This window comes from Pinus tabuliformis, chromosome 9 (genome assembly GCF_031772625.1).
Source record: "Pinus tabuliformis cultivar Carrire ecotype Pingquan chromosome 9, CPIR1, whole genome shotgun sequence".
Lineage (NCBI taxonomy): Eukaryota > Viridiplantae > Streptophyta > Pinopsida > Pinales > Pinaceae > Pinus > Pinus tabuliformis.
In genome coordinates this window covers 537,076,387-537,093,374 of record NC_142307.1, presented here as the reverse complement: position 1 = coordinate 537,093,374, position 16,988 = coordinate 537,076,387, and the positions used below count along the sequence as shown (strand labels likewise).

Here is a 16,988-nt window from a genome sequence, read left to right as displayed (position 1 = left end):
CAGGTTCCCATTAGGCATGTATTCATAGACCAACACATTAGACTGCCTGTTGGACATATAACAATAGAGCTTCACTATGTTTCTGTGGCGAATGGTTCCCAATGTTTCAACTTCTTCCTTGGACAATCGATGGTCATACTCTCACAGTAAATGCTTCCCACTTCGTTATTCTTCTTCTTATGTTTGTCCGTACTGAAATCATCTATATCCATTTTGGAGGTCGTCCAGAGGTGCTTCACTGCCACTGTTTCATTGTTGTGTATGTCAGCGCGATAAACCTTGCTGGATGCCCCACTTCCAATTACATTTGCTTTGTCTTTCAATAATAAAACCCTAGAAAGCTCTTCTGCATTGAAGCTCAAGTTATGAACATACCTCCAGCCTATCTGCTTGGTGACGAACATACCTCCGGAAAAATACAAGTCCAATGACGAATATTAATGCTGTTGTTATCGCTCAGAAATTGTCCTGGTTGTGGAAGGAGATCTCTGAGATAACCTTTTCAACCAATCTTTGGGTTGGAAACTGACCTTTCCAACCGAGGGGCTCCCTCTCTGAATCAACTACCCAATGTCACTTAGGCAGCTGCTCATGTAATTAAGCAATGGCCAGATCTTTGGTAAGTGAGATATTCAAAAGAAATTTGGTTGGGCAGGAGAGGGTATCCATTGGGCGATGGAGTCACAGGCTCTGGAAGATAACCAAAGGTTTGCTGGATGTTTGGTCGAATGAGCAAAGGCTTGACAGAGGCAAGGTAGAAAAATGTTTTCTTAGACATAAAATTTAAGATCAGTTAACAAATGAAAAGAGAAACACAATCCACTACAAAGGAGCACCTAACAGAGGGCGAATTCCAATGAAGTAGCTTTAGAAGGAAAAGCTTGCACGTATTGATTACTATATTTCAGAGCATCTAACTTGGACGAAATCTGAAATATTTTCCCTTAATAAGATACTGAAGAAAGATAATATGAATGGAAAACAATCACATGAAAGAACACAGACTAGAAAGCACTTTTCACATGAATCTCTATGGCCAAAGCTCTGGTACTTCTGATCCAGAGAATTTGATTAAAGTTCAGAAACACTGTTACAAAAATTGGCCCATGAAATTCCTCAGGACCCAACCCCTGACTATTACAAATCATCCCTTCAATAAACAAAATAATAACCATATGTTACTGGTTTACTGGAAAGAAAATCAATTAAAATCATAACAAATAAGCTAAAAATAAAAGTTGTTGCAATGGATTTGAATTGCTGTAGCTGCTGATGGATTTATCCTATGCCTGAAGATTTGGAACTTTTATTGCCACTTGTGTTTTGACTGCCAACTATGTCCTGCAAATCTGGAATTGCTGATTTGGTGCCAATCAATCATCAGTCCACAAAATTTGGAGTAAATTTTGACCTGCTAATTTCTCTTGGAATGCTTTGTCTTCGATGGATTTGAATGCTCATTTTGTGGCCTAGAATCTGCAGCAAGTTCTTATTTTATGTTCCTCAAAATCTAGAAACAATTTAAGTCTGATTTTATGCCTGGAAATGCTCAAATAATCTCTTTTTAGATGTACTGCCACCTGAGCCTGCCATTTGTTGCTGACAGCCTTTATCCATTTTAATGTGCTCTCGATTGTGCATGCCAAAACAGTCCCTTTAAAGTTAAAAAGGAAATATGACAAGAGAATAATCCTCTGCTTATTTCCAGCGAATTACCAAAGTCAATATTAGTTCGAAGGAATAAGAGTTAGCATAAAAATTTGGAGGAACTGATATCTTCAACAAAATTACTGTCACAATCTCCTCAATCATAGACATACATACTGCAAAGTGTGCAACAGAACAAACTGGTTGCATTCAATGACCCCATTTTTGCTGTCCATATCCTCCTGTTGGATTAACATTCGATTGCAAATTTTTGTACTCCACTGAGTCAATCTTGCAAAACTATGGTCATATATTGGTCTAATTCAGCATGCACATGATTGGGCTTATCTTTTGGTCACAAATCTATTGAAGCTAACACTAAAGAAATTGGTTCCTTTGCTAGGAACTTTATCTCACCCTATATCTGAGTGAAGTGAAGAATGAAAAGTTCACAAAACAAGTCTCAAAAGGATCGAGAAGCATTCAAAACCCTTCCTCTTGAAGCTACAATTCTCAAAGTCCTCATAGAAAGCCGGATTCAAAATAGCTTCCAATTGATACATTCCAATTCTTGAAATCCTTAAAGTAATGTCAACTTCACAGGGTTGCAAAAGCGAGTTTGAACTTCTCCATTCCTTTATTATCACATTGTTTTTATAACAAGATAACAAGAAACTTGCATAATTGTCTCACTGCAACACTCGATTCTGCTACAAACTGGAGGAAGGATTGAACCATTGCCTCGAATGTTATAACTTTATGGCGATTATGACCCATAGTTATTCAAACCAGACCTCTAGGAATTTGTAATACCACCATGAATTGTCTTCAAAACTTGTTAGTAAAAGTAAAAGTGCAATGCGCCCACCAATCAACTTTATTTGGCTATTATATCATCCTGTGAGCATGCTTGTATGATGTCTGCATTTAAACTCCTCAGAGAGCTCTATATTCCTGGTTTGGAACAAACAATCCTCAATAGCAAACACAACATATGTCAACAGGGGGTTTCACATGGGCTTTTCGCTTCAAAAGCATTCTGAAGTTTGTGACCAAAGTAGGAAGAACACTTGCAAACTAGGCGTTTTCCTTCATCTCTTCATCTGTCATAAATGCCCCTTAACTCAAATGACATCGAGTGCGTTTCTGACACAATTTCTTCCTGATGTAGAACCATCTCATATGAGAGAACATTTGTGGGACGATCTCTGTAGATATCACTGCAAAGGTCACAATAATTGGGCATTTGATATTTGTTTACAAACCCTGGGCATTGCAGTAAAATCTAGACTCCTTTAGAAAGATGCATACATGTCATTTGGCATTCAAATGCACTAATGGCGTTCCATATTGCTTGTAAACTGGCACATAGGGTTTTGAAAATTATCCTTCGCGGTCCATATATTAACACGAACCTTGCAACGCTTACTATGAAATCTGGATAGAAACCCTGTCCAGCTATTGTGGATCATGAGGCATTACTTTAAGAGACAATTACGAGATCAGTTTCAAAGCAGAGCTGTAGGAGATGGATCACACAACAGAGCAGAACTTTATGCTTTTTGGTAGATTCTGAAAATAGCAATAGAGAAAGGTTTAAATTGTCTACAGGTGATAACAGATTCCAAACACATTGCAGAGAGGTCAAATGGAAATTTCAATCAGGAAAATTTGCAGCTGGCCCATCATTGGACGGAATCAGAGAAGCAAGGAAAGATTCCATGTCATTATCTTTTCAGCATGTCTGCAAGGGATAAATATGAAGGCTGATATATTGTTCAAGTAAGCACTGAGGATGCAGAACAGATGGATGGAGATGATTGAATACAAAGGCATAATAAAATAAATAGCAGGCATTTGTGAAGGAAGCAAAATAGACTGTGAAGAGGAAACAAAATATACTGTCACCTTAATAAAATAAATAGCAGGCGAGCCTCTGAGAGTAACTTTAGGTTTATGGATGTTATCACGCCTATAGCATGAGAGTGACTGAGGCTTAATATATCCATAACATCAGTGGGACCTAGGAACATGATGTTTGAGTGGCTGACATGTCTTCTGAGGTTTTTGTTGCTAATGTGGATTGGTTAGTTGATGTGTTCCATCGATTCCACTTCATTAAGGTCACATAGGAGGTCGAATCCAATCATAGTAGCCTCTCGTTGCATGTTTACCCGGTTGGATTGTTACTTGGGTAAGATGTGTGAGGAGGGTGTTACACATAGCCCCTTTATCTCATCATGACTAACCTACTTGGTAAATTTCCCGATGCGAGCCTCAACTCCACCAAAGAAATTAGACCATAGGGATAAAGAGAGTGGCTCATACAAAATAGTCTTAGGACCATGCTTGGAAAGAAGAAGTGGCCAACCCAAATAAGAATATCGATAACCAACCATAGGGGGGTATTATCCCAATTTCACCCCTCCACCATGTATCCTCCTCACCATAACCCACATACCCATAAAACGACCCCTAAAACCACTTGGTAAATATCCAATTACACACCTGAGGAAGACTGTGATTATGACCCCCCCTCTTGGATTGCACCGAAAACACTAAAGACAATGCTAAGGTGTCCCGACCTCTAAAGAACCATTTTCCACACAACCACAAACATAATAATAAGCCAAGAAAAGAACCAAACCAGCCACAACACAACAACAAGGTGAGAAAATAAAGATGGGGGCATTGGACTAGAGGGGAACATACCACAAAAAATTTCATATAATCGTTGTTTCTCCCAACTATTTCCCTGACCCCTAGCCACATAGTTACAAACACGCTCCCAAAATCTCCATGCAATCACTATAAAAAGCTCATGAACAAAATATAATCTCTAAAACATAAGAAGGAAACAATAAAAATATTCATTATAAAAAAATGGAAACCAAGGATTATACATCTTATATTCAAGCAAGAAAAGATCCTAATTCTATTGCAAATAGTAAAAAGGAGGGGTAGTGAACAAATACTAATAATGATAAGGAAAAATATGCAAGTTTCTATCCTACCCAGTTTCTCGTCCAGCGTTATTGCATATTAGCCAATTGAGCTTATGAAAACCAATTATGAGATTCCATTAATCTTTAACTTTAGTAAGGCAAAACCACCAAGGCTGGAAGCTAACTGCTACCACTCCTAGGTATATCCTTACCTAAGTTTGATGATCCCTCATGTTAAGCTGACTTTCGAAGCATCTTGCCTCCTAGATCCTTTCACATTTGGTCTTTTTCACTATAGGATGCAACCATATCTCACATAGATACTCGATAGCGTTATTTTTTACTGGAAAATATTTCAGAGCTTTTAAGCTCGCTAGAGCTGCTCCACAATTTGCGCTCAATTGGATTTAATTCTCTCCTACAATGCACATCTGGCATCCATATTGCGCGGGCTTCCGTTTATTCTCGGCGCCGAGAACTTCAGGTTTTCCGTCCGTTTGGTAAGTTTATTCATTCCGTGTTTCTCTTGCAGCAGCAACGCCTGTTAGTTAATCTGTGCATAATAATGCGGGCGGGGTTGCCGGTTAGTGTCGTTATTCTTCAATGGAATACCATTAGCTCTCAACAGGGTTTTCTTTTCCTCCTCCCACTGCAGTTTTCTTTTCCTCCTCCCACTGCAGAAACGATGCCGACTGGTTTCCTTCCCGCAGCCGGCCCCATTTATGGAAACCCTCCCCGGACCAAAATTTGGGAAAAAATTACATAGAGATACAGCACCAAAGTCATTTTACAGCCAAAGTCATTTTACGGACAAGAATTTGCCGATAACAGGGCTCGCCAGTGGGGATTCGATGGGAGCAATGGCTACAAAAGGGTTTTCGCAATCAACGGGCGGATTACATAGAAATAATAGCTGGTTCCACCGACATTTTCCACTGGCAGCCATTCTGCCGTCTCCAATGCGGTCTATGAGAGACTGGTTGGACGCACGCAGACAGCAGATCAAGCCTCCAGCGGCTCAGAATTGGGCTTCACAGGCCGAAGAAAGCTATAGTTTCAGGTGGCTCTTGCGCTTCGTTTGACAGCTGCATCTTCATGGATGGATGACCTCCATGGCTTTCAAATACACAACTGTTGCAGCACCCCACTGTTCTCTTTTCGGAATACGTTAAAGCAACGGCATATCGCCTCTGGGTACTAGCTAGCCTCAACTAAAGCTTCACAGTATATTTTGTTTCCTCTTCACAGTCTATTTTGCTTCCTTCACAAATGCCTGCTATTTATTTTATTATGCCTTTGTCTAGATCACATCTGAACCAAAAATATCAAATCCCTTGAGATTGAGATACTAGGCTGATGCTAGAGATTCAATTATTATATAGATATATATTTACTTAATAGAGTGATTACTGTACAGCCAGTTTGAAATTGAAATTCGATGAGTTATACGGAATCCATCGACTGAAAATCCAAAATGGTGTGCGCAGTGACTTGACAAATCGACAACCCAACCGCCACAAATTCCTACATAAAACCAACAGGCGCAGGAACCTAGCCGCCGGTATGGCAGGGTGGTTTATACAGAATCCATAGAAAATTCGGTGCGCAGTGACTTGTCAAAACGGAAGAGAAGGAAGGAACCGCCTTCATGCCCACACACGCGTCAAAACGTACAAGTGCTGTGAAATGTTTTTTGATCCGTCGGATATAAATTAAAGGTCTCTGCCCTGCGCAGCTGCGCGAATTCTCTTTCATTACCTTCATACCACACTAAGCCAGAGAAGCATTTTGGTAGATCTATACTTGAAGCAAAATGATAAGCTTTACTGCAAGCGAAGTTAGCACATGCAAAGGTAATTAGTATTGTCCACTGTATAAAGGTCTCCATATGATTTTTTGTTCAGTAAGAGAAGGGTAACTCATTTTCAGTGATCCAATCCTTTTTCAGTGTTAAGCACAAGGGAAGGTCTGGGGAGATCGACCCTTCAAGGAAACCAGCAATCTTTACTGCAGGGCAAGTTCTCGCATGTAAAGGTAATTCAGACTGCCCCAATATCTAAATTCCATTTGGTTTGTTAAGAGAATGATAACCCATTTTTCAGTGTTGACTACATTTTAGACCATTTGGGGAGATCGATCCTTCAAGGAGAATGCCAGGGTCTACTGCAGGCGAAGTTGTCGAATGCAAAGGTATTTAAGAGTGCCCAAATTGTAATTTTCATACGATTTATCCAGTTAGGGAATTATAATCCATTTTCGGTTTTCAATCCATATCCAGTGCTCATGTTGAGAAGAAACCATTTGAGGACAAGGCCGATCCTGCAACCTCCATTGCAGGCGAAGTTATCACATGTAAAGGTAATTAGGACTGCCCACGTTCTAACAGTCTCCATATGATTTACATAGTAAGGAAATGATAATCGATTTTCAGTGTTCAGCACAGTGAATGCATATAGCTTAATTTCTGGCCCATAAGTTATAAATTGGCTTCAACTATATGGTTTGCCATATAGCCTTTTGGAAATGTTTTTAGGACTGTAACAACATACTATTGAAAAATTTGCTATCCTAGGACCTACACATTAGTTTCGAGGATTGGTCTGCTGTAGGATATAACCCATACATATCGTAACTGCAAATGATCTAACTTGTCCAGTATGCAGTAAAACGCTATGAACATAATAACAATAAAATAAACCCTCCTCGGTTGGTGAAGATGTATATCTTGCCAAAATGGGTAGTGTCTTTAGGGGTAGAGAGGATGGAGTAATGTCTTTACAAAATGTTAGATTGGTTAGATTCGTTGTGGGGTGAAATTTTTGAACTCCATATTGGTAGCCAAAATGTAATAGTGTCTCTTAGGTTTCTGAGGATGGATCTAGGTTAGCCAATAAGGCCGAAAAAATAAATCGGATCAGCCAGTGGGACAGAAAACTACTAACAGTGGAGTGCTGATTCTTAGTACTTACTACCATGAAACAATGGAGCAGGTTATTCTTAGTACTCACTACCATGGAACAATGGATTATGTTAGCCAACAGGGCAGAAAACAATGGAGTAGTGGTTCCTACCAACATAATTTTGATTTTGGTTGGTTGTGAGGTGAAATATTCTTGCCATGTTAAACTTTGTGAAGATGGATATGGTTTGGTCAATAGGATAGTGTCTCTTACTTAATGTTAATGTTAATTGTTGGGGATGGAATTTGTTTGTCATATTAAACTCCGATATTTTTAATTTGATTTTGTTATAGCTGCCGTTGGTTGGGGACTGGGGCAGCCTCTGAAGATTGAAGAAGTGCAAGTGGCACCTCCACAGGCAATGGAAGTCAGAATCAAAGTGCATTATACTGCCTTGTGCCGTACAGACCTTGTATTTTGGGAAGCAAAGGTAAGTTATGAGAAATATTAGCAACTTGGTTTTAAGCACGATAGGTATAAAAAACGCTGGAGGAGCAAAACTTTTAGGTGTTTGATAGATCTATGGTATTTTAGTTTGATAGGCAGCTAGAGGTTTGCGTTTGGGTTGTTTGGATCCCTGTTAGTGCTTGCTTGGTAGATCTGAAGTATGTTTTATTAGGGTTACAAATACACAGAAATATGCAGACATAGACATTTTTCCACCTGGGCTCTAGAGCATCTAGCTTCTTTGGATGCAATTAAATTTTCTTCATAATGAAATGTCTATTATTGCTTTGGTTGCAGGGTCAAACGCCACTCTTTCCCCGCATCTTTGGACATGAAGCAGCTGGGTATCCACTCTGTTCTTGCCATAAAATTTTGTATTCAAAATCATAATTCAATTAGGAGGACAAGGCCGATCCTGCAACCTCCACTGCAGGCGAAGTTATCACATGTAAAGGTAATTAGGACTGCCCACGTTCTAACAGTCTCCATATGATTTACATAGTAAGGAAATGATAATCGATTTTCAGTGTTCAGCACAGTGAATGCATATAGCTTAATTTCTGGCCCATAAGTTATAAATTAGCTTCAACTATAAGGTTTGCCATATAGCCTTTTGGAAATGTTTTTAGGACTGTAACAACATACTATTGAAAAATTTGCTATCCTAGGACCTACACATTAGTTTCGAGGATTGGTCTGCTGTAGGATATAACCCATACATATCGTAACTGCAAATGATCTAACTTGTCCAGTATGCAGTAAAACGCTATGAACATAATAACAATAAAATAAACCCTCCTCGGTTGGTGAAGATGTATATCTTGCCAAAATGGGTAGTGTCTTTAGGGGTAGAGAGGATGGAGTAATGTCTTTACAAAATGTTAGATTGGTTAGATTCGTTGTGGGGTGAAATTTTTGAACTCCATATTGGTAGCCAAAATGTAATAGTGTCTCTTAGGTTTCTGAGGATGGATCTAGGTTAGCCAATAAGGCCGAAAAAATAAATCGGATCAGCCAGTGGGACAGAAAACTACTAACAGTGGAGTGCTGATTCTTAGTACTTACTACCATGAAACAATGGAGCAGGTTATTCTTAGTACTCACTACCATGGAACAATGGATTATGTTAGCCAACAGGGCAGAAAACAATGGAGTAGTGGTTCCTACTAACAGAATTTTGATTTTGGTTGGTTGTGAGGTGAAATATTCTTGCCATGTTAAACTTTGTGAAGATGGATATGGTTTGGTCAATAGGATAGTGTCTCTTACTTAATGTTAATGTTAATTGTTGGGGATGGAATTTGTTTGTCATATTAAACTCCGATATTTTTAATTTGATTTTGTTATAGCTGCTGTTGGTTGGGGACCGGGGCAGCCTCTGAAGATTGAAGAAGTGCAAGTGGCACCTCCACAGGCAATGGAAGTCAGAATCAAAGTGCATTATACTGCCTTGTGCCGTACAACCTTGTATTTTGGGAAGCAAAGGTAAGTTATGAGAAATATTAGCAACTTGGTTTTAAGCACGATAGGTATAAAAAACGCTGGAGGAGCAAAACTTTTAGGTGTTTGATAGATCTATGGTATTTTAGTTTGATAGGCAGCTAGAGGTTTGTGTTTGGGTTGTTTTGATCCCTGTTAGTGCTTGCTTGGTAGATCCGAAGTATGTTTTATTAGGGTTACAAATACACAGAAATATGCAGACATAGACATTTTTCCACCTGGGCTCTAGAGCATCTAGCTTCTTTGGATGCAATTAAATTTTCTTCATAATGAAATGTCTATTATTGCTTTGGTTGCAGGGTCAAACGCCACTCTTTCCCCGCATCTTTGGACATGAAGCAGCTGGGTATCCACTCTGTTCTTGCCATAAAATTTTGTATTCAAAATCATAATTCAATTAGGCGTGTAGTATTTCCTCCTGATTAATTGCTGGCCAATTCTGGCACTGATTGACAGAGTTGTTGAGAGTGTTGGAGAAGGGGTAACTCACCTCAAGCCGGGTGACAAGGTGCTTCCGGTATTTACAGGAGATTGCAGGGAATGCAAACACTGCAAGTCAGAAGAGAGCAACATGTGTGATCTGCTTAGAATTAACACTGAGAGAGGGGTTATGATAAATGATGGAAAGTCAAGGTTTTCCATCAATGGGAAGCCGATTTACCACTTCCTTGGTACATCGACTTTCAGCCAATACACTGTTGTGCATGCGGGATGTGCGGCCAAAATTAGTGACGAGGCTCCTCTCGACCAAGTTTGTATTTTAAGCTGTGGTGTCTCTACAGGTAAATTACTTGTGGATCTTTTTTTTAATCATCTTTTCCATGCACATGTTCAGTATCAGCCATATTTAGTACTATATCTGTCCATATTAACTATAAGCATTATAGTAGACTGTGACCAAAACGTCCAAACAGATTGGTCAGTGCAGATGGCCGTACCTCCTCTTCTGTGAAAACAAATTTCACGACCTCCTAGGCTTTCTTTCCTTCTCTGACTTTGAACCAACTTCTTATCGGGGTTCACCTTTGCCCTAATAAGTTGGATAGCTTCTTTTTTCAAGAGACCTTGCTTGCCATATTCCACCAGTTCTGTGTGATATTTTCCTATTGAGATGGGCTTATGTAAGTTTCTACCTTTTCCCATTTATATGGTTTATATAAGCTTCTGCTGTAGATTTAAAATGACTTTTTTGTATTTTCTATCTTTTCCTTTTCTATGCCCAAATGCGAAGCCCTCTATTTCTGCTTGATGCCCAAAAGCTTGGTCTTAAAAATCCTCCAATGAGACCATGGTGATCTCTAAAGCCCGTGTCCGCCCTACCAGCTCTCCAAACAACCCCCACCTCATTCTTTCTTCACCATTGATCTCGCCTTTGCTCTGTTCAGAGGTTTCAACAGTCTCGCCCGCCATGGCTCGCGTCCTCGCCATTGTTCTGAGCACTTTGTTTTTGCTGGCCGTATCTGTATCTGCTGCCAGGTCGTTTGAAGAAACGGGGTATATTGATATGGTCACTGACAAGATCCAGAACCTGGAGTCCAATTTCGTTAAAATCTTGGGAACCAATCCCAAGTCTCTACAGTTTGCGGAGTTCGCTGTCAGGTCTGTGATGTGATTTATTCAAATGGTTCTGATAGCTGAGATCTCTTCTTATCTTATCTGTGTCTGATTGGGTTTTCTAGCTTTGTGTTAGAATCGCATTCATGGCCGCCTTGTAGCATGTACTGTTGCAATATGAATGGGAATAGATAGTTATGTATGGGGGTATTGAAGAGGTCGGTTAAAAATTGCATTCAGTGAAAGTTTGTAATACTTTTCTTTCAATCTTGTGCAGATATGGCAAGAGGTACGATTCTGTCCATCAGCTTGTGCATAGATTCAATGTTTTTGTGAAGAACGTGGAGCTGATCGAGTCAAGAAACAGAATGAAGCTTCCTTATACTTTGGCAATAAATGGTAATTTCGCCCTCTTTTACAGTTGTTTGCATCTGTACTGAAAATCTGGATAATAGTCTTAAAATTGGCGACAATTAATCACATAGGCGTTGCTGAATCCCGTCGCAGTAGGATATTATTCATAGAAAAACACGGAATGACTATGGGGGTTTTGAAGAGGTCGGTTAAAAATTGCATGCAGTGAAAGTTTGTAATACTTTTCTTTCAATCTTGTGCAGATATGGCAAGAGGTACGATTCTGACCATCAGCTTGTGCATAGATTGAATGTTTTTGTGAAGAACGTGGAGCTGATCGAGTCAAGAAACAGAATGAAGCTTCCTTATACTTTGGCAATAAATGGTAATTTCGCCCTCTTTTACAGTTGTTTGCATCTGTACTGAAAATCTGGATAATAGTCTTAAAATTGGCGACAATTAATCACATAGGCGTTGTTGAATCCCGTCGCAGTAGGATATTATTCATAGAAAAACGCGGAATGACTATGGGGGTTTTTAAAGCCCCGGTCGTTAGGAGAGTAGGGGCTTTACGTGGTGCTTAATCAATTGAAGCGTCAGGAGCAGTAGAAAAGAATATTTTTGGGGCATTTCTCAGTTCCACTGGACAGGGAAGAAGGGCCTGTATATTCTCACAGCTGCCTATATGGACCAGCTGACACTTGGATAACTGATTTTGGTTGTATCTAAATGAATGGTTAATTCCTGCTTTCCTGAAACTCAGCTCAGCCCTTCCTTTTTCATCCAGGTACAACTCTCTGTTTCCCAGGTTCTCAGAATTTCTCTGTTCTGTTTAGATTGCAGGTTAGTGCTCTCGAAAATGGGTAGGCTGAAAAAGAGTGCTCTCTGAATGGTTAAGCAGGTAGTTGAGATGAGTTGTTTTCCAATTGAAAGCAGTATACCCCACAACAGACAGGGGTTCACGTACTTGATAGAACAGTTCTCTGTGGTATGAACAAAGAATAATTGAGTACATCGTCCACTGCTCTGTGTTTTTCGTTGGTTAAATGCTCTGTGTTTTGCAATAAGAGAGAGCAGGTTGGGCTCTAGAGCCCAAATGGGAAGATTCCTTCTACATTAAACAACAAAAACATGTCAGCATTTTAGCCTTTCATCACATTCACATACTTCACTTTTATATCATTTGCATGTTCAGCTTTGGAAGATGCTCCAGACACTCACAATGGGTTGCACACTGCTATTAATCTGTATTCTATTACAAATGGGAGGCAGGAGGAATGTAACTGTGATGGCCTCTGTTGCTTTTCCTGGGATGAAAGAGCAGTATGAGACGCTGAGATTGAGCCCTGGGGCTTCTGAAAAAGATTTGAAGAGAGCCTACCGTCGCCTTGCGTTGCAGGTATGCAAGTATCCATTTGAAGCTATGTCTCTTACTTTCAAGATCAGATATTTTCAATAAATCTTCCATGTCTGAAGCAAATAGAAAAAGAGATATAGGTTTGAAATAGAAATTAAAAATGTCAGACTTCACACATTCTTGAGAATTTTTAAGAAAATTTGTTTGGCAATATCCCTGGTCATATATAATGTCAGAAAACATTAATATTGCACTCATATGTTGATATAATCTGCTTACAGTATCATCCGGATGTTTGCAAAGGAGATGTGCGTGGGGTTCAATTTCACAAGATCAATCAGGTTTATGAGGTAAATTGCCTGCCTAAGAGTAATCTTTATCTATATGCATTTTCATTCTGTAATATGGGACTCTTATGCAGGCCCACGGTTTTCTGATTGTTGTTACTTTTGTGATAATGAGCAGACGTTAATGTCCAGTTTAGCAAAGGCAAAGCAGCAAAGCTATTCTGCTGATTACTCTGTCGAGGGCATGATGGGAATCAATAACGCTTATTAGGACGAGTGGGAAGAATGGATGGGATAAGAAGGAGCTGGAACCCTTGATTATTCCTCTCATATTAACATTTATGCTTGATGAAATTTTATCATAGACTGTGTAGGTGTCTATTGTCCTACCTTGCAAACAGTTATGGCCTCTTCATTACCGATCCCATGTTGACTGTTATGGGCTATCTATAAAATTCCTGCTATTGGCAGAAAAACAACTGTTTAAGAAAGCCCATAAAGCTTCTTCATTCATCTCCTGGAAATACAATATGTTCTTCTAACTGTATAGTTGATTTTATTTATCTTCCGTTGGTTTTTTCTGAGTTGTCTCTCTTTTAGTGAGTCATTTGATTTGGTCATGGGTCCTGATTATTAGACTACCTGTACATATGTTTTGTTCATTTATACTCTCAACTACTTGTACATACCTGTGGGATATCTCTCTGGACCATGTGATTATTATGGGGATCTGCTCTTCATTAGAGAGCTCCTAACTATTCTTCCTGCAATTTGTAATGACACTCATTTAATGGAAACCATTATTTTGATTAAGAGATCTTTGATCATTGAGATGAAATGCTGCCGTTTCATTACGTAATGCAAAATTTCTACATATTTGATCCTTGAGACATAATGAAACCGTTTCATTCCATAATGAATTTTTCTATTGTATATCATCCTGAACAAGGCATTATTCTTGGCTGTAACTATAGGCAATCCCTGCCTGTACTTGCAGGATTCAAATGTTGTTAAGTTTTACCATTAATGTTAATTTTATATGTTTCATCTGGGACTGAGATATATTCAATCAATTAGTTTTGAGCATTTGTTTTCTAGATTGTTACCGTGACAAATCTAGGGTAATCCCTGACAAATTATGCTTGGGGCTATAATTGTGGAGCCATTGAGTGCAGAATTGATGCGTAGATCCTGTAGCAAGAGAGATCTGAACTGTGCAGGGCGATTGAAGTAGGCAAAGTGTCCAGATTAAAACTACTTATGTGATAGATACGGAAGAAGAAACTCATCACAATTTCGAAAGTATTCATATTTGCCATTTAAAATGTAAATTCTTCTGATTCCTTTTTCAAGAAAACAGTGGGAATTTATAGATTGTGTTTCTTTGTTTACATTAATGATAAAAAATCCAGACGAAATTCCCTGAAGGCTTGTTCTTTTTCAGGGTTTGAGTGAAAAATGTCGCTGCGTATGTATCCTACTTATGGAAAAGGGTATAAACAGTTTTGGGGCAGCAAAGATTGCAGAGAAAATTCCAAGAAACTGAAATCATTTTAATTGAATTTGAAATTGTGGAGTGTAGAAGGAAAAATATCTGGAGACAGATTATGTGAGGAAGCAAACACAAAGATGGTCTAAAACTATTGTTAGAATTGGATATCAAAGAAACCTGTTAACCTATTGCGAATGAGTGATGCATAAGCAGTGTTATGTGGGGGCAATTGGTGTGTGACCAATGTTCTGTGTGAACTGGCGATCATTCCATTGGTACAACATGGGGATATTTAATCTGTGCAGCAGTGGGAACTAAGTTACTAACACATCAATGCCTTGCTCACTACCATTTGCAAGTAAAGTTCCAGAAACAACTGCCATTGCATAAGCAGTGTTATGTGGGGGCAATTGGTGTGTGACCAATGTTCTGTGTGAACTGGCGATCATTCCATTGGTACAACATGGGGGATATTTAATCTGTGCAGCAGTGGGAACTAAGTTACTAACACATCAATGCCTTGCTCACTACCATTTGCAAGTAAAGTTCCAGAAACAACTGCCATTGAGGCAGTGTCACATGTGCTTATACTTCTCATACAAGCCTTCTTACAGAAATGCTCTTTGGCTTCACCAACCAGTCCACATACGGTGGATGCACCTTGGCAACAACAGTTTTTAACTATATCAGAGAAATTAGCTTCAGCAGAAAAAGTGTAGCAGGAGGTGGCAGATGAGGCCCACTTATCAACAACCTTGTACATTTCTCTTGCCCTTATTTGTTGCAATATTTCTAGCATAATCGGATCACTACATGAGTATTTGACCCAACTTTTAGCACATCCTCTGACGCAGTGACTGCCATCACTCTAAAATTGCAGGAGGAATGTTAACTATGATATGTGACTTGTGCCTATCATCTGCACAACTCACTTCTGAAATAGTGGTCATACTGTAGCAAATTTGTTGTTGAACTTCTCCTCAGAGAAAATTTACATTATCAAATGCCAAGCTTACTGTCCACATACACCTTTGACATCAATGCTGAAATCACCAACACGTCTCTTTCTCTTCAAGTTTTCTTTCATGCAGTCAATGTCAGATCTGGCAGGTTTGCTTAAGTGCTCGAGACAATTTATTTATCTCTCTTTTTCCAGTTAGTTCTACTTATTACAGGAGAGATCGGACTAGACTATGTTGAACAAGTGCACAAGAATATTACATGTTAAAGGCAGATCCCTGGCATATCTCTTTGGAGCAAAAGAAGCCCCGTCTCCTAGCTTTTAACTTCCTTAGGAAATTATCCAATTCACTTCTTCAAGGGACATCAACAAACAGCTATCAAGGATCATATAAAAGGGTCCCACTGCAGTGAATTGTTCTTCAAAGGACTCCCTTCTGCAGGTTATGGGCAATGAATAAGTTGTTGGTGACAACGAACAGGTACTGCCTCACAGTATAAATTTTACTTATTTTTTGTACATTGTCTTCAGATTCAGATCATAGATACTGTATGTACTTGTGTACCAGATGTAAGTCCCATCCTCTAGATCAATTATAATCATACATGGGTGTTCACGTAATATCCTTCATTCTCTTTAATCATTTATGAATGGTTTGTGGTGCATTTGATTGCCCTTCATCCTCTTTTTGATGCAGGCATTGTCCAAGAGTTCCCTAAATTTTGGTGTGCATTCACTCATTATGAAACTTGGGACTTTTTTCACATCCTCCGGGGCACTGTGCAGCACTATGCTTGTTTCCATATTTACTTTAGAAAGTCAGAAATTATAATCATATTGCCTTCGTCACTACTTACCTTTATATATGCTTGACTATCTATAGAACTTTCTTCCTTTCACTAATCCTATCGGCCTCTTTTTGTACCTTTTGGGACAATTGCTAGTTTGTTACCCTGTCTTGCCAGCCTTGTTCTGAATCTGATGTCATAGATTTTACAATCTTTTTGTTTATCCCTGTAGGGTAATCTTTACCACCATTCCTCGGTTGTAATTTTTAAAACAAGCTTAATAGGAATAATTTGATAACCGGAAAGAGCAGTCACCCAACACTTTACAGGTCCTTTCACGCGTAATGTGTACCACTCGTTCCCTGATATATAGGGATACATTGTATCAAGTCTGATTTCACCATGTAAACGAATGTTTCCTTTTTCATTGTCGGGACTTGAAGTTTTTAATACTCATCCATATTTTGAGCCAACTTACCTTGACTCTCTTATGGTTAATTAACTGATTTTTTTTAATCCTTTTATTATGTCTCAGTAAAGCCCAAAATAAGAACTGATGCACAACAAGTTCTTTTCTACATCATACATAACACTTTCCACTTCCCATTTTGTAACAACATTCCATATTCAAATCATTTTTATAATCATCAAGCATAGTTATCTGCAAGTAAATGACCAATTTCACTTATGCATCTG

General features: G+C 39.0%; 4 protein-coding genes across 12 annotated transcripts; all 4 read left to right on the top strand.

Annotated features, from left to right (window-relative positions):
* The first annotated feature begins 3,848 nt into the window (after window positions 1-3,848).
* Window positions 3,849-5,674, top strand: LOC149149629 (uncharacterized). The gene is made up of 2 exons (XM_089442541.1): window positions 3,849-5,092; window positions 5,248-5,674. Exons 1-2 carry the CDS (start codon window positions 5,016-5,018, stop codon window positions 5,672-5,674), a joined length of 504 nt encoding a protein of 167 aa, XP_089298667.1. The 5' UTR covers window positions 3,849-5,015.
* LOC149149628 (alcohol dehydrogenase 1-like) lies at window positions 5,671-10,598 on the top strand. Of its 2 annotated transcripts, XM_089445146.1 has the most exons (8): window positions 5,671-5,786; window positions 6,080-6,445; window positions 6,541-6,626; window positions 6,712-6,782; window positions 6,871-6,950; window positions 7,846-7,982; window positions 9,799-9,845; window positions 9,956-10,598. In XM_089445146.1, exons 2-8 carry the CDS (start codon window positions 6,406-6,408, stop codon window positions 10,449-10,451), a joined length of 957 nt encoding a protein of 318 aa, XP_089301272.1. In that variant the 5' UTR covers window positions 5,671-5,786; window positions 6,080-6,405; the 3' UTR covers window positions 10,452-10,598. The 2 variants fall into 2 exon arrangements, with proteins under 2 accessions (XP_089301272.1, XP_089301271.1); XM_089445145.1 differs by lacking the exon at window positions 5,671-5,786 and having other exon boundaries at window positions 6,048-6,445.
* Window positions 10,599-10,785: 187 nt separating this feature from the next.
* LOC149149627 (thiol protease aleurain-like) lies at window positions 10,786-12,780 on the top strand. Of its 6 annotated transcripts, none has more exons than XM_089445153.1 (4): window positions 10,786-11,098; window positions 11,331-11,452; window positions 11,671-11,792; window positions 12,680-12,780. In XM_089445153.1, exons 1-3 carry the CDS (start codon window positions 10,788-10,790, stop codon window positions 11,715-11,717), a joined length of 480 nt encoding a protein of 159 aa, XP_089301279.1. In that variant the 5' UTR covers window positions 10,786-10,787; the 3' UTR covers window positions 11,718-11,792; window positions 12,680-12,780. The 6 variants fall into 6 exon arrangements, with proteins under 6 accessions (XP_089301279.1, XP_089301277.1, XP_089301278.1 ...); XM_089445151.1 differs by having other exon boundaries at window positions 12,251-12,780; XM_089445152.1 differs by having other exon boundaries at window positions 11,671-12,540.
* On the top strand, window positions 12,058-16,719 carry LOC149149626 (uncharacterized). Of its 3 annotated transcripts, XM_089445148.1 has the most exons (7): window positions 12,059-12,194; window positions 12,309-12,395; window positions 12,603-12,806; window positions 13,046-13,114; window positions 13,230-14,377; window positions 14,496-15,300; window positions 15,424-16,719. In XM_089445148.1, the coding sequence occupies exons 1-5, from the start codon at window positions 12,141-12,143 to the stop codon at window positions 13,320-13,322; spliced, it is 507 nt and encodes a 168-aa protein (XP_089301274.1). In that variant the 5' UTR covers window positions 12,059-12,140; the 3' UTR covers window positions 13,323-14,377; window positions 14,496-15,300; window positions 15,424-16,719. The 3 variants fall into 3 exon arrangements, with proteins under 3 accessions (XP_089301275.1, XP_089301274.1, XP_089301273.1); XM_089445147.1 differs by having other exon boundaries at window positions 14,496-16,719; XM_089445149.1 differs by lacking the exon at window positions 12,309-12,395 and having other exon boundaries at window positions 12,058-12,194; window positions 14,496-16,719.
* Window positions 16,720-16,988: the final 269 nt, after the last annotated feature.

Bases quoted from the DNA above. Each gene is read 5' to 3' on its own strand.
- LOC149149626 (XM_089445148.1), top strand. From the start codon at position 12,141: ATGGTTAATTCCTGCTTTCCTGAAACTCAGCTCAGCCCTTCCTTTTTC. The intron at 12,396-12,602 runs GTATGAACAAAG...TTGCATGTTCAG, and splicing joins TGATAGAACAGTTCTCTGTG to CTTTGGAAGATGCTCCAGAC. The intron at 13,115-13,229 runs GTAAATTGCCTG...GATAATGAGCAG, and splicing joins AGATCAATCAGGTTTATGAG to ACGTTAATGTCCAGTTTAGC.
- LOC149149628 (XM_089445146.1), top strand. From the start codon at position 6,406: ATGATAAGCTTTACTGCAAGCGAAGTTAGCACATGCAAAG. The intron at 6,627-6,711 runs GTAATTCAGACT...ACTACATTTTAG, and splicing joins GCAAGTTCTCGCATGTAAAG to ACCATTTGGGGAGATCGATC. The intron at 6,951-7,845 runs GTAATTAGGACT...ATTTTGTTATAG, and splicing joins CGAAGTTATCACATGTAAAG to CTGCCGTTGGTTGGGGACTG.
- LOC149149629 (XM_089442541.1), top strand. From the start codon at position 5,016: ATGCACATCTGGCATCCATATTGCGCGGGCTTCCGTTTATTCTCGGCG. The intron at 5,093-5,247 runs GTAAGTTTATTC...CTCCCACTGCAG, and splicing joins TCAGGTTTTCCGTCCGTTTG to TTTTCTTTTCCTCCTCCCAC.
- LOC149149627 (XM_089445153.1), top strand. From the start codon at position 10,788: ATGGTGATCTCTAAAGCCCGTGTCCGCCCTACCAGCTCTCCAAACAAC. The intron at 11,099-11,330 runs GTCTGTGATGTG...AATCTTGTGCAG, and splicing joins TTTGCGGAGTTCGCTGTCAG to ATATGGCAAGAGGTACGATT. The intron at 11,453-11,670 runs GTAATTTCGCCC...AATCTTGTGCAG, and splicing joins TTATACTTTGGCAATAAATG to ATATGGCAAGAGGTACGATT.